General features: G+C 40.7%; 1 protein-coding gene across 4 annotated transcripts; it reads right to left on the reverse strand.

The window, feature by feature from the left end:
- Nucleotides 1-1,738: 1,738 nt before the first annotated feature.
- Nucleotides 1,739-23,820, reverse strand: RMND1 (required for meiotic nuclear division 1 homolog). 4 transcript variants are annotated; one of them, XM_077175384.1, is made up of 12 exons: nt 23,703-23,820; nt 20,538-21,047; nt 16,322-16,430; nt 13,348-13,423; nt 12,962-13,001; nt 9,970-10,070; nt 8,617-8,723; nt 6,553-6,617; nt 5,667-5,743; nt 4,454-4,574; nt 3,650-3,766; nt 1,739-3,416 (listed from the first exon to the last, which is right to left on the reverse strand). In XM_077175384.1, the coding sequence occupies exons 2-12, from the start codon at nt 21,036-21,038 to the stop codon at nt 3,384-3,386; spliced, it is 1,347 nt and encodes a 448-aa protein (XP_077031499.1). In that variant the 5' UTR covers nt 21,039-21,047; nt 23,703-23,820; the 3' UTR covers nt 1,739-3,383. The 4 variants fall into 4 exon arrangements, with proteins under 4 accessions (XP_077031499.1, XP_054486567.2, XP_054486570.1 ...); XM_054630592.2 differs by lacking the exon at nt 23,703-23,820 and adding an exon at nt 22,229-22,444; XM_054630595.2 differs by lacking the exon at nt 20,538-21,047 and having other exon boundaries at nt 23,703-23,817.
- Between the last annotated feature and the right edge of the window lie 14 nt (nt 23,821-23,834).

Below are 23,834 nucleotides of genomic sequence, written 5' to 3' on the forward strand. Positions count from 1 at the left end.
CTGTATGAGGTGAAAAGATGAAGAAATGGATCTTTGTTGTTCTGTAGGCTAAGATGGTTTTCTGGTATTGGGATATTAGGAATTGTTTCTACACCTAATGTGAGTAGCTGCAATTTAGACCAGGGTAAATAATTATAACCATCCTTTTGTCAGTACAATATATGTCATTTAAGGAAATAGTTTAACTGTGTGTATAGTTTTTCTTGTTAAGAGACTCCTTTCTGTCAGAAATTTTTAGTGTAACCCAACTAACACAGTTCTTGCAGTGCAGATTAGCCATCTGTTTCTGCCTTTGGCTTAGTCTGAAATGAGCCTTTTACATGGGCCCTGCCCACTTTTAACAGGTAAAATCAAACATAACCATGTCCTCTTGGCTGGAGCAACATTTTTAGTGGAGCTTGCCTATAAAGTTACAGCAGTATATGTACTTGCATATGTTTTCCTTAGAAAAAAAAGATTCAAAGTGCAGTGGTTTCCAAGTGCATTTTTAATGCCCATGCAGGTGAGGTGTTCCAGAGGAAGCAGCTCTCAATGACAGAGCTCCAGGGAGGTGTGTGTATGCATCCAGCAAGCAGAGCTGATGTGAACAGCACAGCAGAGAGCAGAGATTGACTCTGTAACCATGAGTGCTGTCACCCCAGAAAAACAGGTCTGGAATTGAGTCATAGCTCTCAGCATTCCTTGCTGTTTTACAAATAGCTACTCTTGTGACAACTTCCCAGCAGATGTGCCAAAGAAAATCATGTGTAAGTTATCCTTTACCTTATGTGACAGAAAAAGCAGAGATAGAAGCAGTTTGCACAGTTGGGATCCTTACAAAGAATGGCCTAACAAGGCTCCATATGAACAGATTTTTACTGTTCAGTCTTAATTTTTTTAAAAAGGTTAAAATTTCAGAGTCCTGGGTATTTTAGGATTCCTCGCTGGTTTTCCTTGCATATTCTGTATTTATTGCTATTGCATCTTTTTTTTTCCCCTCAAGTGAGTAGACCCATTTTGATGGAGATTCAAACTGTGCAAACTGTAGTGATGATGGTTGTTTTCAATTACACCAGGAGAGCATGGAGTGGGTGAGGCAGGCAAAAATGGGTGTGTTCTCACAAATAAGGCAGTTTTGTGTTGCTTCTGGAGCTTGAGTCTCATCCTGCCTGTGCCATAAAACTTCCCCCTAGTCAGGCCATGTGCTCAGGCTCCCCAGGGGATCTCTGGCTTGAAGCAGAAGCAGGGAGTGTAGGCAGGGAGAGTTTCCCACGTGTTGTGTGGTCGCAGAGGGCTCTACTCCCTGGTATACCGTGCAGTGAAAGCTCAAGTTACATTCTTGGTGAATTCAATTCCCAGCTTGGTTCTCTATGTGTAATATAGCAAGAGGATTCTCTATAAGAGTTAGCTGCTAATACAAAAGCCCCTCATGCTTGGATGCAGCTGCCTGTGCGTACCCCACGAAAAAACAGATACAAACTTTTAAAGGTCTGTTCAGGTTTAACTGAAGCTTTTGCATTTTTTTTAAAACTGTGACTAGCCACTCAATGGAGTAAGCAGGGTTGAGGGCTTGGCAAGAAGCACAGTATGACTTTATGCCTGTGATTTTATGTGCCAAGATAAACTGATTTACAGTTTCAAAAGTAACTGCGCTTCTTTTGTTTTGAGTTGTTGGTAATTCTTACTGTCCTGAGACAATACTTCAGATAATCAAGCCTAGACACTTCATGCTGTTAAAGAGCATTCAGGAGTCCTCCAATGACTTTGTGAAAACCACTTTTACTGATGCAGTTGGTCTGCATATTTACATTTTAGCAATTTAGTTGAAACACTGAAACATTACATGTGAGATGAATGGGAAGTAATGTCCTTGAGTGTAAGTATTACCTTAAAGCCGGGGAGGGAGAAGCCTGAAAAATATTTGCTGGAAAAATTAGAATTAAAATGTAACCTAATTCTCTGTTATTAAAATTAAGTGGTCCTTGCTAAATTTTCCTGCTGCATTAAAGATGTAATGTTCTGTTTCTCAACAACACTGTAAGTCAGGCTACGGATGCAGAGCAGTTCCACAGTGACAAGTATTTGTCACCCTGCTGTTCTGACCAATTCACTTCCCTGAGCAGGACCTGACTGTTCAGAGAAGAGGAACTTGAGGTATTCCAAGACCTCCAGTTACAGTCTGTTCTGATTCCAGTGGAAAAAGCCTCCACTTAAGAGCAGTGGCTGGTTCTTCAGAGGCACCCATGGCATTGTATTGTAATTTATGGGAAAAGGATGGGTTTGTAGTCAGATGTTTTTGCTAGCTGTGTCTGACTTTATTTTTATCTCCATTATGTCTATTTGGTGAATTCAACAGGAGTCCAGTATTGCACTCAGAAATAATTCTCTCAGGTGAACAGAGAACAGTAAGCTACTGCAACTGTAGTTGCATTTTTAGCCAGAATTTAGTCATCATGGCTTGTTAATGATGCTCCAGGAACTTTTAACAGAATCTTTAGGTTCTGTTCCTTATTCAATACACTGGACTAAAGTGAATTTGAAACAGGTGATAAAACAGCAGTTGTGGACCAGTTTCTGAAAATACATTTAGAAAAAGAAGTTGCTCGGAAAAAAATTCCGTTCATCCTCTCAAGTAGCACGCTGTGGATTAGGAACAGATTAAAAATAAAAATGAAGAAACTTTTACCTTAAAGGATAATTAAGACATTTCGCCCTATGCTAACTCACTCCTTGCAACTTACATTGATGAAAATCAGATAGCATGATAAGGTGGACAGAGAAATATTGTGAATCTTCCTTTAGTTTACCATTTTGCTACAGGTCCTTGTGACTTCTAGGATCAACTGATTCCCCTTCTATATAAATACTAAATGTAAAAAAAGAATGAAAATAGTACTACCTCTCAATAAATGTATTCCCGTTCAAGTATACAAACACCACTTTCTGATGGGATGGAACATAACATTAAATATATCTGCCACATATATTAAAATCATGCCAGAACAAGTGGTAATGCCATCTCCAAGCTTGGGACAGTGTTGCAGCTCTCCAAGAGTGAGCTGGTAAACATGGGAGAAAACATCTTATCAGAAATACACAAAGTAGCCATTTATTCAGCATCATTTTAACTGTTAAGGGGGAAAGCTGTAGAGTCTTTCTCCAAATACAGTCAGCACACATGAGATTCATCCATAGGTTAAGCCCTCTCTACCATTATTAGTACAGTGGCTGGGAATAATGTTCACAGACTGATTTTGAATTTTTTTCTTAATTTTAGCAGAAGATTTAGAGATTTATCAGGAGACAAAATTTCATTATTCTCCAGAAGTATCTGATCGGAATTTTCCAAGTCTTGTCTTTTCTATTGTTTTGTCTGTTTTCTTCTTTCTGAGTTTGTTCTGTCATCAGAAAACTACCCTTGCAAGTTCAAACAGAACCTGTGGAACAGCAAACACATTGGTGTGAATTTTTATTTTAAAACCTTTAAACCACTTTACAGTATAAATCAGATAATCTGAAAAGTAACTGTAGCTGCAATTTGAAAGTTGCAAAGAACAAATACTAATCCCTGTGTACATCACATTAATACAGTAATCTAATTTCTCAAAGTATGAAGTATAGAAATTGCACCTGTTATTATGTCCTTAATAGTGAAAAAAGCCCCACCAACCTCTATGGTGATCAGTATTACTATCATCCACTCAAGGCGCAGTGCGTGCTTTTCATTCAGGTGATTTCGCATTAGGTCTGTCAACTCCATGCAGTGCTGGAGCTTTTCATTCATTACCTGCAAGCAATTACAAACATCACAAATCTGGACTCCAATGGAATCAGATCACTAAATAGGGAAACATACTCCACAGAACTAGAAAGGGTTAACACCTCTGCAAAACAGAATAGAAAATTAATAGAACAGAAAATTCTGTAAGACAACATGCACAACCAACAGACGCTTCAGTATAAATGAACCTGTTATTTCAATGGGTTCCCCAAAGAATACAAATTTAGATATGCATCTACAGGTATTGAAGTGTTTCTGGGTGATACCTACTCATGAAAACAGTCATAAGCAAAAGAAGATACAGCTTTCTGGAATGCCTAAAAATTGATTATTTATGATTGCTGTACCACCAGGAGAGGTAGTTTTCATGCTTCTTATTCTGGTTCAGCAGTAAACATTATGTCACCCTTCAAGAACCAACAATCATGTCAGTAAGAAGAATCTACTTCTCAGTTCTTCTATTTAAAGCTTAATTTAGTGGCTCAGGAAATAATTCATTTATGTGAGGCAGGTTAACCCAAACCAGGTAAAGGTGCGAGTGGGCTAATAACACCTGGAAAAGGGGAGAGTATGTAATACCTTATTTATTCACTTTCTGCAAAAAAAGCACATTTACAGAGCAATCTGTGACTCTGCTGAGCCAAAGACAACTGATCTGAGCATGGAAGATTCAGACAACAATAAAACACTCACCTTAACTCTGCGATTAATGTTGAGAAATTGGCAAGTCTTGTCATAAAGCTCTTCCAGTTTTTCTCTATCCCAGTAGAAGTCTGGTGTTATTAGCAGGTCTGAGCTCAGATTTATACGGTGTCTAAAAAGAATGGGCACTACTGTAGTTCAGGCTTCCTCTTGGTGAATATAGGAGCAAATATTTACATGCAGTTAAATGAAGTAAGAAATTTTTCCTGTAATTCTACATACACTATGAAAAGAATCTCCTTTCATAGTAAAAATACAATTGGAGTGATTACTTCAAATTGGTCACATCTCCTGAAACTTTTCTGCAAATACTCTACTGTGGAACTCTTTTGAACATGAATGACTTTTTCCTTATGCCATCACTGCCTCCTCAACCTGTGACCTTCCTTAATTTTCGATACCTGTAGAGAGGTCCCTGACTATGCTGGTGGCTCACTGAAGCAACAATACAGAACTCGTAAATGTGACGGTGCAGCATGCTGGATATGTGTGTGCAGCACACCCCTCAGAATCAGGCAATGGTCTAAGCATCATAAAGGCTGAAAGCTAAAATCTCCTGCCTTCAACATATTGCTAACAAACCTTTGGATACCTGGAATGTCATTGTTGATTACTGATCAGTCCTTCAAGTACCCCAGTGTTTGAAACAGGAATTTTTTTTTAATTTTACCTTGGAGATTTTGGTGGGATTTTTTCCTTTTTTATTTTATTTTTTGAGTATGTAATGGACTGTATTGTCAAAGGCCAAATTTCACTTGAGGGAGGAAAAAACATTAAATACAATGACTTAGCAGTAGTGGTTTCTGAGTAAGTCAAAGGAAGAACAGAACTCAAAAGATATTTACCGACTCTAGGCTGTAGTTAACAGTTCTACACTTACCCACCTTTCAGATTATCTACTGTAATTACTGGTTTAATTACTGGTTTAATTACTGCTGGACTCAGGAAAGGAAAAGGGTGTGGCATTTGGTCATTTATGATATACTGCCTACTTAATGCCTGCAGTTAAAATGCCAGTGTGAGTGGTGAAACAGTGGGTCCCCTTACTAATGTAAATAGCACACAGACTCCAGTCAAAATAAGGAATTTTCCCACCGTGTCTCACCCTGCTCTACTTAGTGTGTATTCTTCTCTTTGTATACTGCACAATGTAACTTTTACATTCTGTGTAATACAATGTCTTGGTTGTAACCAAAGAATTTACCTTAGTGCAAAGAGTTCTCCAATCTTCTGCATCACATCTGCATGGGAGAGTTTTACCTTCCTTCGTGACTTTAGAATCTGAAAAGTAGGAAGTTCTTCACTGCTTGATCAAGTAACATGTACTAGTAGTTAAGTCCACAGTTTTACAGCCTGAAGTATCTTAGAATGCATACTGTACTTACTAACAGTTTTGTTTGCTTAGTGCCTTGCTTCTCTAGCTTTCTAAGAATATCACCGTGCAACTGGTTAATCCAGGCTTCTCAATAAATCACTGAGTACGTCACCAGTAGCTACGGAAATACTGGGGCATTTTCTGTAAGTGATTTCCTGAACAAGAGATGATTTGTTGCCACTCCTTAGCCTTTTGATAGACTTTCTCCTTATAACAATCAATGTATTACCATTTATTTCCTTCATATAAAAACAATAAACCAAACATTTTCTCTTTTGAACCCTACAATTCTCAATTTTATATACAACATTATATGAGCTTTGTACTGTAATTACATCTCATGAAAAACTTAAGTAATTTGCTCAAACTCTTCATTATGTTCAAGTCAAAGCACATTATTTTCAGCCCAAGTTAGCACACTCTGTGTTTGGCCAGGTTTTTAAATGCTGCTTTTCCTGTTACACATACATTTCACCTGTAGCAAGTGACAGTGGCACAACATAGGAAACATTTTTACAATGCAGAACCACACTCCCAGCCCTTTAAAGGCTGATGATTTCTTGTCCGACCACTTTGCAGGTGTTCTGAGCTTCTCTACACTGATGGATTTATGATCAAATGTGTTCAACATTCAATTGCTTTTTCCCTATCCTCAGCTACATATGGACTGATTTTTTACAAAACACAGGAAAAAAGGAGGGGAACAAGACCTCACCTCAGGAATTGACTGGATAGATTCCACAAAGTTATCCAGTAATGATTCCCAAATAGCTAGCTTCACTGCAACACAGAGACAACAAAGCAGAAGACTGTGAGAAGTACATATGCTTTCAAGTAATTCTAACTTTACATCTGCCAACAGGCTGCTTCAGGACATGTCGATGCTTACAGACATTATTTGCAAGTTACAGTTTGTACCATACAATCACTGCTCATGTACAAGTGGGCAGATCTGGGGTGGGCACTGACACAGAACTAGCTTCACCATGAGTGCACCTTTATTCTCCAAGTGATCAGTTCAGATCCTGGAGAGTTTCTGCTTCAGCTCACAAGTTGTGTGTCCAAGTGCTCTACTGGATGTGTGAGCCCTCTGCAAATTACATTCCAAGGAGGCCAGAGATAACGAGCTATGCTGGCGTCAGGCTGACTTCATGTGGTACCTCAAGAGCCTCCACTGCATTTCTAGTGTCCTGCACAGCTCTCGTTCTCCATTTGTGCAGTATTGATGCACTGTGCTCCAACCAGAGTTAGCTTGTATGGACACACCACCTGTTCCTGTTGAAGCTCAATCCAAACTTGAGCAATCTCCCACTTTGTTTTTAGGTGAGTGTACTATTACTGAAGATACTAACTTCTGTTCTATGGAAGCTTGAGTTCAGCACTGGCATTGGCAACACAAATTCTGCTATGCCTCAGCTTGAACCTAGTAAAATGTTTCTGCAAGATGATAATATAACTTGGGCCTTGTTCTTTAGTCCACAGATTCCCAGACAAGAAAGAAGTAGCAACAGATCAAAACTTAAACCCCATTCAATCTGAAAAAATTAATCAGGGGAGATTTAATTGTCAAAATGATCTCTTCTGTGGTAGTAATCAATAGTATCATCTGGTTAGGACACTGCCAGTAAACCCAACGCTGAGCATTTTGCACACTCATCTTTTGAATACAAAGGCCTAATCCAAGTCACTGACTTAAATTACTTCAGATTTAGCCCCTGAAAAAAACAACAGCCAGTAAGCATTTCATCTGTCACCTGTTGTTTGACAGAGGCTGGTTTCTGCCATTCATAAATTTGACTAGGGACTATACTGCATCCTTTATTTTTACTGAACATTATCTCCTGGGAATAAATCCCTTGCTCCCTTTTAGGAAGCACTACTCTTCCATACAGTGCCTTTATGAATAAGAAAACTATAGAGAACAATATGCCTTTTTCTCAACAGCTCTTCCTTCAACAGTCAAGAACCATTTACTTACACTGCACTCCTTGATGAAATGGTGTAGCACTTCAAAAATGTGCATTCTGTTTCTCTCCCGTGTAAAGGTGCACTTCCCCAAAATACTACTGGAATCCTGGAATTTACCCTAAAGGCAGTAGAAGTAGACAGACCAGACTTCCCTTAAAAGGCCTTTTTGAGGACAGCCTTACTGCTGCTGGTTCCTAACTCCCACTCCCTCCATCATTCAAGGTCTGAAGCAGTAGACAGGTGTTATTTACTCAAGCAGCAGGATGACTGGTGAACCTGACTTCTTCACAGTGCCTCACACTGTCTGCCACCATGGCTAATAAGCCTGCAAAACATAGACTCTGGTCCACATATGTGTTACTGATACACCTCCCCAGCTGGGAATAGCTGCCCTGTCTTTAGCTGGCGTCTAGCTTTTTCTGTCAGAGGAAATGATGTCAGTATGAATAACTCAAGATTACTGAGAGGTTTCTAATACTGAACTCTACACTCATTGTTATCCTAGGATAGTTCTCAAAGGTGGGGAACAGGATGCCCAGTAGAATGTGTATCTTTTGCAAAGCATGTTTGTTAATGTGCTTTGTTCAGCTTTAAAAAGGTTTCCATTCAATAAAGCAATTCCAATTTACAGAAAACATGGTAAAAGCATTGAAAACAAATCCTCTCAATCTAAAGCACAATCACTCTTTACAAAGTTTGTCTAAACCAGATACCAAGTTTTTTCCAGCCTGTCACTGTACAAGTACCACTTATAATGACATTTCACAAAATCTGTAGCATAGACTACATAGTACGAACAATATTAACTTACCAGAAAGACAAAGAGCATTTGAAAAGGCAAATTTCTGCAGAACAACTTCATCACTATCCAGCTCAGAATTTAACAATATTTGTCCTTTATGGAGCTTTGACTGACCTCTGTTAAGACAAGATTGAAGCATCTTCATTGATCGAGCCACCAGCATAGGAACATTTAAAGAATAATCAACAGTGCAAGAAAGGCTGGTTGTTTATTTAGATAAAGGATGCCATGTCTGTATGGTATCATCCCCATGTTTGCATTTTACTCATGTTCAACCTGACAATATTCACAACAAATCACTGAAAATTAGTTCCTCTGTCTAAGACAAATATGGCCAAATTTTCTAGGTGTAAATGCAAGTGCAGCAAACTGTGATGGTAACTGTAGCATTGCTGCATACACACAGATTATTCAGAGTAAGCAGGATGCTGGCCTCCCTCCTGCTCTTTAGCTCCTCTGTTATCTTTCTGTTTTCATTTACCACTGTCACTCTTACCAATCTTACTCCCTCCCCACTATGATGTTGCTTTCCCTAAAACATCTATTGCATAGGGGGCAAGGAGCAACGAAAAGGGGACAAAAGACTTGTTCAATTTTTCGTGTCAATCTCACTATGAAACACGCAGAAGCGAAATGGAGCATGTCAAGAATCGCAAATTACACTAAATAGTAGATGCAGTTTTCAAATGGTCAGGAACAACCAAACAGCCGTCTCCTTATCAAGTTACTTTAAATAAGCTGAGCATCATTCATTCAGTTCCTATTCCTATTAAAAGTGTCCTGTCTAGGGGTTGCTTTTGGGTGCTGTTGGAAAATTACAGGTAATATATATAATCATTTTCAGTGTGAAATATTTCTGTAGAGATAATTTTCTTTCTATGATGAGAAAACATTATTTAACAAGGAAAGATAACTTGCCAGGTTTATCATTACATAATAATCAAGCTGTAACTTTCCTACTAAATGAAGTATATGCAGAAATTACATCTTCGTATACAAATCTCAAGGACAAGGTGAAAGCTTATAGAAAGCATCCTCTTTAAAATCAAACTCGTCTCAATAATGCTTATTAGTTTTTTTGCTGTGACATACATAGTTTCTGTTTGAGATTGCTGAAGAGTTGTGTGGGCAGGGAGCTTCTTATTTACAAGATCTATCATATAAGCAAATCACAAAGGCCACTACTTGCAAGTTTACCAAGACAGAAACATTTATCCACACAGATTTATAGGTTTTTTCTTTATTTTACTCATTTGGAAAAAAAGTAAGGACAAGTATATTTTTACTAGCTGAATTACTTTTGCTTGAAATTGGTTTAGGTGTCTGTTAGCTTTTATATACAGACCACCTGAAGATACTTACTCTCCTATTCTATAGTTCAGCTCTTCATTCTCCCAATGGACCAGTGCAACTTCGTATGGCTGAATTTCATGCTGCTCTAGCACTCGCATGATATTCTTCATCTAAGAAGGAGACAATTGCAGCAATAGTTACCATGCAGCAAATTATCACTCTGCAAAGAACTTGCACAGGGCAGGCTGATGAATGCAACCTTCATGCTGAAATTATTTACCTAACAATGAAGAGGTGTGCTAAATAATGAAGTTATTATTAACATAGTTTACATCTGAAACTAGTTGTGGTTTGAGAAGAATTTGTAGCTATAAACAACTGCAAGGAATCTGGGAAAACTGAAATGTCATTTTATATGTGCACACATGGAACAGGGTAAGGATTAACCACGGCAGCAGTAAGGGCAACATGGATATATTCAGTATTATAACAATGAGCTGTACTAGATTTTGGCAGATGTCCGAGTGTGGGAATGAATCTTTAGGAGAAGTACATTAGGTGAATGTTTCTGATAAAATTACTAGTTTGCTGCTAAATCAGTAGTCTTGTTTCAGCTACCAGAGGTCAGTTGTATTACAGAAACCCTTTACCACTACAAAAATCTGGAAAAATTGTTTCAGCTGCCACATTCATCCCTGTAAGTGGTTAAATGAGCAATTTTACTTGCAGTAGTAATCTCGCTGCTCCTTTATTCTCCAGCAGACTAAAACCTGATGCAGGAAGAAAGAGTCCTTTCCTCTCACAAAACTTTCTCCTCTTGACATCTGACTTAGGATCTCTCATCCTTGTTCCTTTCTATATGCTACAAGGCTCCCCTCAAAAAAATCATCTGGAATTAGAACAAATTCTGAACTAAAAAAAGCACTCACCTATGTGTTTTTAAAAGGCATTTAGCTACACATACACAACAGCCAATAAAAAACCAAACCACAAAACCACAAAACACTTTTGATGCCTCAATTCTTTAGAGTTCAATCTTCTACTAAGTCATACTTAAAAGCACTCTCCTTTTAAAATAAAAGCTCATAGTTCATCTTTTAGCACACAACTGTACCCTATAAATTTTTCATAAAGCATATTTTCCAGGTTATGTACTCTAAAAAAATCTGTTGGATCACCTGCAAGAGGGATTTTCTTTGCACTGCTACCTTTCTTCATTGCTTTCAAGAACTTTGGTGATACTATCTATGTAACACAGTAACATTTTTCACTGAAAAAAACCCCTCAACTGTACAGCTGAAACAGCTCCTTTCATAATCCTGAATTCAATATTGGCATGACTAAGACTTACCATACAATTCAAGTCTTGTGATAAAAAAGGGTATGAGAACATAGGAAGCATCTGCTCTGAGGCCAGTCACCTCAGCAAAACAGCAGTGTCCAGGGACAGTTCAGCAGTGCAAACCTCACACTGCTTCTAGGCCCAGCCAAATTTTATAGAAGGGACTAGCTGTGACACAGTAAAATTAATTAGAAGAGATGTTCTGGAGTCACTAGCTGCAAACTCTTGCTATTATGGGCACTTGCGTCACACAGTTTCCTTTTAAAAAAACCTCAGAGCTGGTTTTTCTTTTTGCCCTTGCTATTTTGGTAAGGAAGCTGCTGTGCAACCTTCCTACTCAGGTATTTAAAATTGCTCTTTTGTTTTAAGTTTCTTTTTGTGATCAGTCTGTATTTGTTACTTCTTCTGGTAAATGTCTGTTAATTTTTTTTTCTCCTACTAGTAATTTTGGGGTACTTTTGTCCATTTGCAGTGACACTCTACATTCTGTTTTACTGAATTACTTTCAGTTTCTGTTCTACAGACCAGTTTGAGATTTTTCTCCTTTCATCTCAGTTCATTAAAGCATGTCCATAAAAACACTTCCTGTATTTGAGCAAGTTGTTTGGCAGTTAAAGCTTTGACTATGATTTCAATAAACAGAAAGAGGCATTTTCCTCCTCTTTTACAAATAAAGCTAGAAAGGGGCCAATTACTGATACTAGTATTGACCAGGAAGACATGGTATCAAATTTTCAAAGGTATTTAAGCTTGTACAACAAAAGGAGAGTTTTCAGAGTGGTGGGCTAAGGTGTTCATCTCAAAGATCATCAGGAGTTAAAGCAGCTGGTCTTCAGTAATATTTGTGAATCAGTAGTGTAGTTACAGCCATAGCATCTAAACAGGCAAGGGAGAACTGGTATCTTTTTTAGGACACCTGATACACTGACACCCCCCAAAACAGACAGGAAATCGGGAATATTTCAGCTCTGAAACAGAAGAATCCAGAAATTGTTCACATCTGGAAACAACTGCTCTGTGTTTTCATTTACCCCAATGAAAAATCCTCCTGTGAACTTCAATGCATCTCAGTATCATCTATTTAATACACCATTTAATTTCACATAGTCTGTCTACAGATAAGGTCAATACTTTTGGATCTAGAATCCAGCTTAACCACCGTAATAAAAATACATTTAAAACATTAAATAACTATAAATGTATTCATTAGAATAGATATGCTTCTGGCATACCCTTCTAGGTCAGCAAAGATCACCAAAATATAATATGTCAGCAACATATTTAATAATTATACCAATCAATAAAAAGCTTCCTTCAGGAAAATTGCTGGCTGGTAAAAAACACAGAACAGTATTAATGAGTTGCTTATAATTCTTTTTTTCTGTTACATTAGTACTTTTTAAATAATCATTCACAGGTAGATTTTTCTGATCTACTCTTTCAGGATGTAGACCTGCAAGAATATTCTTTTTGTCAGTCTCACTAAATTAAGGTTTCAGATTTTTGTCTTAAGTAGATGAATTTCAAAGGTGATGTATCAGCAGCCCACACACTTGAGGGCAGCAGCAGGGAAGAACCTGCACTCATTGGAGAAGAATCAATCAGCTTTTTTCCTTCACAGAAAGATCAATCTCCCAAACAAACCTCTAGCATGCTGAGCTTTGTGAGACTGACAAAATACCTGCTTATGCAGTTTTAACCAAGTTTCACTTTACTTACACTTTTCTCTTCCACATTCCAAAATACAACAGCCCCTTCCCTGTGAATTCAAGGAAAAACTGATTGTAATCATACTGTTTTAAATGTATTTTAATGGAATACTCAAATCGTACAGTGGCAAATTTTGTCATTGTGAATCAAGAAACTTAAAACTATCTTCAGAGAAATTACATACTAGTTGCTTTTTAACCAGACTTCAATGAAAAATCATGAGAAGGTGTTTTTCAATCATTTAAATAATTCTGATTTTTTTTAAATCATTCTGACTGGACAGTTATTCCTTGAGTTTCATGAGGTAATATGATGCAAGATCTAGCAAGCTGCACTGCTTCCTTCACACCATTGTGATTAATGACGTAATATTTTGAGCATGATTTATTGCTTACCTGAAGAAAAAAATCATGCCGGGATCATCTTCTTTTGCAGATTTCTCAGTACTGACCACCAAAACATTTGCAGCATCTGGTTTGAAATAAGTGAAAAAAATAGACTATTTAGTCAAACTTCTAAACATGGCAGCTGATAGCTGTAAGCATGTAATTCAACAGTTGCATACTAACACATCAGCCAGTTCCACATTTTATTTTTCTGATAGAAATGCTTGCCAGGGACCAACTACAATATCAAACTACACTGCATCTCTGAAGTGGAGAACACATTCTAGATTGACTGGGCCTCAGCTGGGAACCTCACCAGATCTTCAGCTAATGAAAGATAGTAGTCTTAAAGAACAAAAGACTTAGGAGAAAACTGATGCAGACATTGTAAATAACCAGGAACAGAACACAGAAATGGACATACAATGCGAGAGAACTGTGGAAGTTTTGCACAGTTGCATAGAAATTACCAGTCAAATCTGCTTGCCTGGAAGCTCTTCATTTCTATACACTAAAGGATTAATCTACATTCAAATTGTGCTGACTTTGCTTTGCCAGTCAGAAACTTGAAAGAGTACCCCCAAGACAGGAGAGCCTACACCTGCATTTCCCTGCACATCAGAAGTGTGCTTTTGAAATAAATCTTCCACCCACTCTCCCTTACCACACTTCTGATGTGCACTGCACAACAGTACATAAAATGTGAGGGCTTTTGCATTAAATCAAAATGAAAGAGAAGATAAAAAAAATGCTGCTGTGGTACTCCAACCACTAAATTGGGCATTTGTTACAAAGGATTAGACCAGAGCTAGTCCAAGTAGAATATCTCCAAACTTAAAAAATGTGGTTGCTGGGTTCTCAAAACAGGGGTTTGATTCTTCTACAAATCTTCTCCACTGTGCCACTCACTAATACAGATGGAGTTTTGTAAGTCCTGATGTGGTTTCAAACCAGCATGACTTGTTTTGTTGCAGCACTAGTGGAAGCTAGACCAGGAAAGTCCCCTACTTCTATTTAAAGTGAGACTTCACAAAGATTTTGCAGGGCCTAACAGCTAAGCCTTAAAAATTTAAATGCCTTTTCAGGAAAATCACAAGTCAAGTGATGTAGTATCAAAAGTTGTTACTTCTGCTTGTGTACAAATTCTACCTTTACTGCTCAGGCCATAGAGGGCAGGTAGACTGAGGCAGCAGAGAGACATGACCAAGTACCAGATACATTTTGCTAATATCTGAACTGGGACCCCACGGTTGGTCTGAATGAGCCCTTAAAGACTTTTCTTCCACTTGCTAGTCCAGTTCAGAAACACATAATTGGATGAATAACTAGAGGGATTTTAGGTGTGAAGTTTGAGTTCATCATGGAAGTGACATTTGTCTACATTTTCTCATTTGCCTTTTCAAATACCAGCCATATCTTTATTTATCCACTCCAGCCAAAACACACACAATTGAAGAGAATTTGGTCTACGTTATGTGGAGGTGCAGGATCTGCCTCTAAAATGTTTTTAAAGAGGTCAAAACCAAGAATAATGCTTTGGAAAAACACTGCAAAGCAACAAATTCACACCATAACTGCTGTTTTAGATTTCTATGTGGAAATATTTTTAAAAATTATTCTCCCAAATTCAGTGTTTGGCTTGGTAACCAAACACTGCTACATGTACATGCCAACCATCACAACACTTCAGATCTGCTGGCACAAGCCAATATCCTTTCATCATTACTTCCTCCAAACCTTTGATAAACAGTACTCATGAGTCAAAAACACCATGAAGAAATAAAAGGAATTGGCAAAACTGACACTCCCAGGGTAAAATAATGTCAACAGTAACATTTAATTCACAGTCATGCTGGGGGTTGTACAAAGTTTCTATCCCAAAGCTGTGAAACCAGGGTTAGTTTCAATACAAAGAAACTACAAAGAAACATGAAGTCTATATTCTAGTGGATATTGTCTTTCATGTTCATCTTTCTGAACAAGACAGTCATTAGTAAGTCTTGTGCTTGAAAGAAACCCACTGGAGTATCACTGCACTTAGATTATTATTTGACAGGCAGACAGGCTCCTGATAACCCCTACTGAAATGCCCATGAACTGCCAGTGCTTCTCCTAGCTTCATATAATCTGTTCTTTCAAAGGAAGAAGAAAAGGTATTCTACTACTGACATATGAAAATCACAGCTGTTCCAGGGCATAAAGTTCCTTAAGCTATAATAAGATCAATTTGTTTTTCTTTTGTAGCATACTGCAGCTATTTCCAAGCCATACTTTCCCAAGTCTGCAGAGATATTTCATATAGAAACCAGAATCAATTATTTTGCTGAAGCCTAAGTTTAGCATTCAACAATTGCTCAGATATACTTGGCCCAATAAAGAAGTATCAACAGCATTCTCTTTACTAGAACTAAACACTTATGTGTGCATCTTTTTCATTTCACTTAGTCAGCAAGATTCTCTCTTGCAAGCCTTCATCTCCAAATCTGATTTACATTAATAGAAATCGAGGTACAGAAAGGAGATGCAACACTTCAAACTACAGAATTGTTTTGACAACTGATGTCTGTCAAAACAATTCTGTAGTTTGCACTACCTCACTACTGAAGGATTAATTAAAATAAAACATTCAAAAACTAACACTCAGTTAGTAAATTTCTGTAGAAATTCTCTGTATCAGTCAATTTCCAAAGTTATTTCTCATGCATGCATGTAATTTTTCTATACTTCTAATGAAATTGTAATGTTGGGAAAAATTATCAGAGGGTAAGAGCAAGAGCTACTCACACTGCTGTTCTGAAAGGTTTTGTTGTGGGGACTTTTAGGTAAATAGAATCTTAAAGCAAAGCAATAATTTTACAGGCAATATGATATATTCTCGGATATTATCAGAATAAGAATATATAAAGTTACAAAAATTATATCCCTCACCCAGATTTTATTTCCCCAGATATAACATTGCATTTAATATGTTTCAAAAATCTACCTCTAGGCAAACTTGTTATTTCAACATATCCATGTGAAGTCAGGTCATGACACAGATTACCAAGATGATATTCATCTGCTGTTGCAAAGGCTGTGCACTGCATCAGATTCTGTGCCAAAGGAACAGAGATTTGAGTTAGGGCAATGCTGAAGCAAGATGGTAATAAGACAACTGTTTGCTTGACTTTATTAAGAGAGTGACAATTTTCATTTATGCATTGTTCTGTGGTATCATTGCCATGATTTCTACCTGGTATACATATACTAACAAAGAGTACTTGCTCGTTAACTGGGAAAGCAAATCACACACTGAGAACAAGTCAGGTGGCATGAGTGAAGTCACAACAAAATCTCTATGACAGAGCCTCAAAGACGACTCTTCTTCCCTGAGAGCCAATCAAATACTTCAACAGTTGAGCTGCACTTGCTGCTGCTCTCCCATCCCGCAGCTTATGACACACTTGGCTGATCACTGAAACCAGAGGCAGGACACCCCTGATAAGAGTTAAAATACCGTGTTTTAAAGATAAATGGAGTTTGACTACCCCAGTGTGTTTATCAAGCAGAAGCTCGAAACACAAGCTTTGTGTTCTGCCATGCACCAAGCTACTGCCCAGGCTGAGCCACTGCAGCACAGAAAGTCCAAAGTCACCGACCTTCCGGGCCAGCTGCAGGTGCTGCACAGCTCCAGCCTCTCTCCCCAACCTGAGCTGCATCCTGCACTAACAGCAGTGGAGCAGTACACATGGCCAGCATGCCCCAATATCCCACAATCTAAACAACTAAAATGTCCTATTCAAAGAAGTAAATGGAAAAATGATGCTGACTTGCAAGGAGATGTGAGATTTTCGTGACTAATCAAACAAGTCACAATACACTGCTTTGCAAATTCTACTACTCATCTGAAGTGTATTTCTTTGTTCTGATACCATGTATAACCTACAAAATTGTTTTTCAGTACAATGTAGTGGAAAACATCCAGAAAGCAATGTCTCACTGTGGATCAGTCACTTCCCAGCTTTTTGTAACTAATACAAATGGAGATGTAACTAACAACAAATGAACAAAAGAACTGTGCTCATCTGCAGGCATTTAGGTCCACAATACACTTGAATGTAAAATACAAGTTACATTCTTGCAGCACTCATACACTGTCAGATAGCAAGGCTTCAAGAGGGGCTCTGCTCCCTGCGGGGGGCCTGTCAGCAATCATTAGAATCACCACCTCACATTTGAACTTTTCTTTTCTAATGTCAACATTCTACCATCACAGCCAAAGCTTTGCTTACACATCATCTTAATTCAGCAACCACTAGCAGAAAATAAGCTTCCAAAGTAATTATAATATTCAGAGAGCAATTCTGTAGGCATATTCCCATAACTGTGCTAGAAGGTTGAACTAACAGTGGAACAGAACTCTGCTTTCAGTTCCCTCAAAGTATCGTTTCATTATCATAATTTCAACTGTATAAATCCATTCTCAATCACTAAATCACCAGTGCCAATTATACATCTGAATCTGAAGATTCTTCCAAAAAGCTCCTGTTACAATAAGTACGCATGCTCTGCCATGAAACTCTTCTGTCAAGAGTTAAGGGAGCAAATTCTCATCTTGTAGTTAGTATACAATCTGAAAACCTCTATCCTGCTCTGTGTTTTGCACAGTGTATTACTTGGGCTATTCTCCATTTCAAGGCACTACAGGATTGACTTTCTGTCTTACAGCTGCAATTTTAGTTTCAATGGCTACATTTCTCATTTAGTTACAACCAGAGGTTTTCCATTTAGCTACATGCTTGAAAAAGCATTTTGGATATTAACTACTTTCAGGTTTGGGGATTTTTTTTTTACCATGTACTGTTTCACTTACATATTTACAAAAATCATGTTTGATAGAGAACATTTGGCTTAGGCATAATTTGTGATTAAGACACCTATAATACGTGTCCATGGGTGCTGGTGTAGACACAGACAAAAAATCTACTCTAATCAGTGACTCAGTTAATGCTAAAATAGAGGTTTTAACTGGCTGATCAACCTTAATGCCATGTTTTCTGCTACATCACTTTCACCTGCAAACTTCAAAAACCCCAGAATACAGCACCTGTACTGGTGCTAGAAAGGAACTTGAGCTACTCACCACCCCCTTCTCCTTTCTGCCTATGGCATTATTGAGATTTTATTCAGAGCAGCACACAGCATGGCTGCTCCTAAGGACAGCTAAGTACCTTGACAACTTATTTTCTGTATCATCCTGCCCCCAACAACTGTACAGGCTCATGGAATCATAACTCCCCTTAGCCCATCTCTTCCAATTTTAGCATACAAAAAATTTTAAAAAAGAAAGCCTGTAGGATGAATTTTAGTCCTCATATCACCACAGGAATCAATCTTTATCTGAAGTGTAGTAAATACTGTGTCTATGCCTGAATTTCAAACTATTTCTATGCTAGATGGCTGTAGCATTAAGAGTTAGCTCAGAGGCTTTTCCTGCCATCAGATCATACCAGGTTATCCAAGTAGTGGTACCACTCACTGATGGACTGACTAAACTACTTAACTGCTTCCAAGGAAATCCTCTATCTATCCTGAAAAACTGGCTGTACAACGATTTACCACTGCTGGTGCCCTGCCCTCTGCCTGTAAAAACACATGAAGACCAGTGTTGGGGAGGATGGGAAGGACCTCGCTCACCAAGCGCTCTGCAAAAGAAAGGTGTCAGCTGTCAGGCCCTCCCAGAGGGAAAACACCACAGATCCTCAGGGCTCTCACACTGAGAACCTCAGGAATGGGCCTGCAAATGCCGTCTCCAGAGGCAGGAAAAGATGGGAAGGAGATGTCCCTAAGGCAATGGCCTTGGTGCTAGGCCCTGCTACACTAGAGGTAATTTCTGGCCCAGCATTTTGCCATGCAAAAGCCTCCTCAGGAAGTATATTATTATGTCAGGGCATCAGATGGTATTTTCTCCATTTCTTCACAACAGAAAAAATTTAAAATAGCACTGTATGTTACTTGCACATATATATGAAAATGTCAAACAAAGAAACTGTTTGCATTCTATGCTGTCATTTAAAAGCCTCAAAAATGTTGTCACTTCACCCAAAACCAAGGAGAATCAAACTCTGAATGTAATGTTATACCATGACTAAAAAGCTGGAAGCGTTACATAGTGTTCCAGGACTAATATTTTTCACTTTCCTCTTCCAAAGCAACATGAAAATATTAGTGGGAACTAAATTGTTTATAACTATCTCTTTATGTTACACTATGGCATGCACCTGCTTATCACACAAAATACTCATCATTAGCTTAGATATGAGAAGGCAAGCACTAAAATTTTTCTCTGCTCACATTCAGTAGATCATGTAACAGGTATACTTTGCAATGTGGAAACTATTTCTAAAGACACAGTCCTTGTTTTAGTCTCACCTATCGTACTATTTTATTAACAATACCCTGAAAGTCAGTTGTTTTAGCCTGATGAGAACAGTAACACATCTGACACCAGGATTCACCATGGGAATCCTATATTCAAGTGTACCTAAGGCTTGGCTTGGCTAAGAACTATCTTGAGGAGATCTGGCTGCAAATACGCACTGTTCTTCCTCATTGTACCTCACAGTATCTAAAACAGTGTGTTGCTGCATTTCCTCTGTAGACATCAGAGTCTGATAATCAAGGTGCTATTTCTACACATGGAATGATCTTTCTCAGGTAACACAGGCTACACTTGCACATTCACTACCCGTCTGAAACTTAATCTGAATATAAGCTTTATACTATTGACTTTCACTTTTATTTCTGAGTGAAACCTTAAAACTGGGTAGATCTGGATAAACAAAGAGATGTAGAGAAAGCTAAATTATTCTGACAGCTAGACTTTGTTTCGCAATAGAAAATGTCATTTGAAAGCACTGGTCAAAACTATTTTTAATGCACTTCACCTTTCCACTTTATAGTAACCACTCATCTTTCCTATACTTTTGTTAACACATTGCAAGTAAACTTCCATTTTGCCTTCAAAATACCAAACATGCAAATTTCTATCAAGCTTGCTTCTATTTACAAAGCTCCAACACTAGTGTAAATAATGAAGTCTTTCTCACCAAATAATTATGTTGATTTCATTAAAATGTTCATCTAAACCCAAATCTGAATGGAAATTAAACTGATGCACCCCCCTTAATGTCACATAGACTGTATATGATATACTTCACCTCCATGTCTGAGAGAGGCAGGTTCGCTCTGGATGGCTGCTTGGTCCTCGGTGCCTTTGGTGGCCTCTTAACTGGCTGGTTATTGGCTTTGGGGACAGTTTTACCAGCTGATACAACTGCATAAAATCTTGATGACGTGTTCCTAAGCTTTTTGATCCACTCTGTATTGAGCCTGTAGTTTTCCATCACTGTCACCCCCAAACGTCTCCAAGATGAGAAAAAACCCTCCCCGCTCTGATAATAAACATTTCTTTCCAAAGTGGACAGAAATCCTTGGAGAAAATGCTGATTCCTGACTTGCACACGTTGACTTGTCAACCAAGGGAACGCAGGTTTCAGTGCATACAAATCCCAAGACTTTGCTGTTCTGTGAGCTGCTCTTTCAACTTCATTATCCAGCTTTAATAGTAGACATCCAGTTTTGTTAAAGCTTTGGCACTGGCATATTGTTGTTAAAGAGTGGAAAGATCTCATCTGAAGGTGCAGAAGTTTCAGTCTCATTTCTTCCCTCTGAACGGTATTTAAAACAAACAAAATAATCCGTCAACATTGCAGAAAGAAATAATATTATTTCCCTCTTATCTAAAAGGTGGTCCATACTACTCTTGCATGTGTTAGAACTCCTCAGCAAACGACACTGGTGGGAATAAAAAGATTTTTTTGATCCTATGGAAACACTCTAAGATCAAAACACATCTGTGTGCTTGCAACAAGTGGTGAAAAAATATAACTGGCTGCTGTATCAATATGCAAGAGGGCATCTTTTCCTTTGGCTGCTCATTTGGTGCAGCAGTCTGCACTTTCAGTAACTCCACTGCTTGTGAGCAAGCACACAAGTTAAAGAGAACAGCAGACGCTGTGAATCACTGTGATACATAATAAAAGCAACAATTAGATTACTACGTGGTTGTACGGGAATGTCACCTGCAGAACACACACACTGCTCAGCCCCAGCTCCAGCTGCTGTGCCATGAACAGCCGAGCACAGACCCAGCCCCAGCCATCTGTCCTGACCACAGGACAGAGAATGGAGCCGACTCACAGCCTTGCTCCTGCCAGTACATCCTGGTGCTACAGGGACCACCAGGCCTGCCGGCAGAGCCACCCGGCAGCCTGAAACACAACAGTGTCCTTATGCCGGCAGCTCAGACTAAGAGCAACCCTTCTATACTTGCACTACATTGTGTGAGCTAATAAAATAAAAATATTCACACACTCAATACTGCAGTGGACATGTTTCATTTGCTGGAAAAGCTCAGTGACCTACCCTAGTCCCTACCCTCATCTGGCTTTCTTAAGAACATTTCCCTTACAACACAAAATCCATCCTCAGCAAGTTATTAACAAAAAGTCCTCAAGCTGCCTAGTTCAAAAACCTGCCCATTTTAGAATACTTTTCAAAAACTGAAGGAGGATCTTTAATACTAAAAATACATTTAACATAATAGTTCAAATAAACATTTTATTTAAAGAGCAAATCATAGTGTGTGCTGTGGAACAAGCCCTCCATCCTGACAAGGATACCCTGACGAACTGATATTGGGCTTAACTTTGTATCTTTACGTGCTCTTCACTTGTACCTTTTTGCCCAATTTAGAAGCCTGTTATTGGAATACTTACTGGGATAAAATATTATTTTAAACTTGGTCTGTATTTAAAAAGCAATGCTGTCCAGGACAAGGCATATTTACCTTTTTAAAGGCCTGATACCTCCTGGATAAAAAAAGAGCTGAAACTCAGCAACTGCAACCCAGGTGGTGGAGAGCTGGTGCAAGGGGTAAAGTCTCCAGTAGTGTGTGGTAAGTGGCAGAAAGAGATTCAAAATGGTTTTGTTGCCGTTCCTAGCCAACAAAACCTCATCCTGGATCAGTAATGCCAGGAATGATTTTTCAACTGTACCGGCTTACAGTGAGTTGCAAGCAAAGAGAGATCATATAGACCGAATTCCATCGAGGGGCCTGAGCGCCAGACCTGCGGCACCACAGGCGCCAAGCCAGGAGGAGCGGAACGCAGCAATCCAAGAAGAAAGCGGGACGAAGGGCGACCACAACAGGGCAGGAGGCGCCACCTCCGAGCAGCAGGCACGGAACTGGGATTTATTTTCCAACGTCTCTTCAGCACACGGCACACTTTAGCCACGCCCGTTGTCTCCCCGGCCGGGAGGCCCGGCTTGCTGCGGCACAGCCACCGACATATACGGGCAGGGCGGGCCCGCTCCGCCGGCGGGCTGACCGGACCGGACCGGTACAGACCGGCCCGCGAGCTCCGCCCGGCCCACGCAGTCCGGATGCCTCCAGACTGCCCCCGGGGCCCGCCAGCCCCGGATGCCGGGGACACTCCGCCCCTTCCCTGCCGTCCTTGGCTCCAAGGCAAACAGCGCCCGCACCGCCCCTGCGGCAAGCGCGGGGGAAGGGAGCCAGCGGCGCCAGGGCTCCGCTCCTATTGGCTGTGTGCCGGGGGGGGCGGGCACAGCGGGCAGCAAGCCGACCAATCGGAAGGCGAGGCCGCCCATCCCGCGCGGTCTCAGCAAGGCCGCCGGGGCCGCCCCCGCCCCGCGCGACTCACGGGCGCCCCTGACGGGCGCGGAAGGGAGCGCCGCCAGCGCACGGGGGGCCGGGCCCCCCCACCCCCGGCCCGCGGCCTCCACCGCTGCGTCACCCCCGAGCGGCGACACCTAAATACGGGGGGTGGCGGGGCGGCCGCCCGGCGGGCGCCCCGCTCCGGCCGCCACAGCGGCATCCTGGGGTGGGGGGAAGCACGGGACTGGGAATCGCCCCTCACATCCACGGACGGGGCTCGCGCTCGCCCCAAAACTGCGTCCTCCTCCCGAGGAAAGGAGCGGTGCCCTCCCAGCCGCGGCAGGACCGACCGGAGGTGGCGGGGAGGGCGGGCGAGGCCGTCTCGGCTCGCCCACACCCCTCCCGCAGGCGCTGCGGCAGGCCCCGCGGCCCCGGGATTGTCCCAGGAGGGGCTGCGCCCCGCTCCCCTGCCGCAGTGCGGGCTGCGCCGCAGCTCCGGCCGGGGCCGCCAAGGGCACCCGCTGCGCCGCCGGCCCGGCCCGGCCCCCCTTCCCCTCCCTTCCCCCGCCCCGCGCGCGCGCCCGCCGCCGCCGCCGCGGCGGGAGGGGCGAGGCGGTTCCCGCCGCCGCCGCGCGCCAGCACTGACCTGGGGGAGGGGGCGCGCCGCTCTCCGCCGCGCGAGCCGCGGCCCCGCCCACCGCCCGCCGGGCCCCGCCAGGGCGCGCGGGCCGACACGCCCCGCCCGTCCGTCGCCGCGCGGCGGGGCGCGGCCCGCGCG

Source organism: Agelaius phoeniceus, chromosome 3 (assembly GCF_051311805.1).
Source record: "Agelaius phoeniceus isolate bAgePho1 chromosome 3, bAgePho1.hap1, whole genome shotgun sequence".
NCBI lineage: Eukaryota > Metazoa > Chordata > Aves > Passeriformes > Icteridae > Agelaius > Agelaius phoeniceus.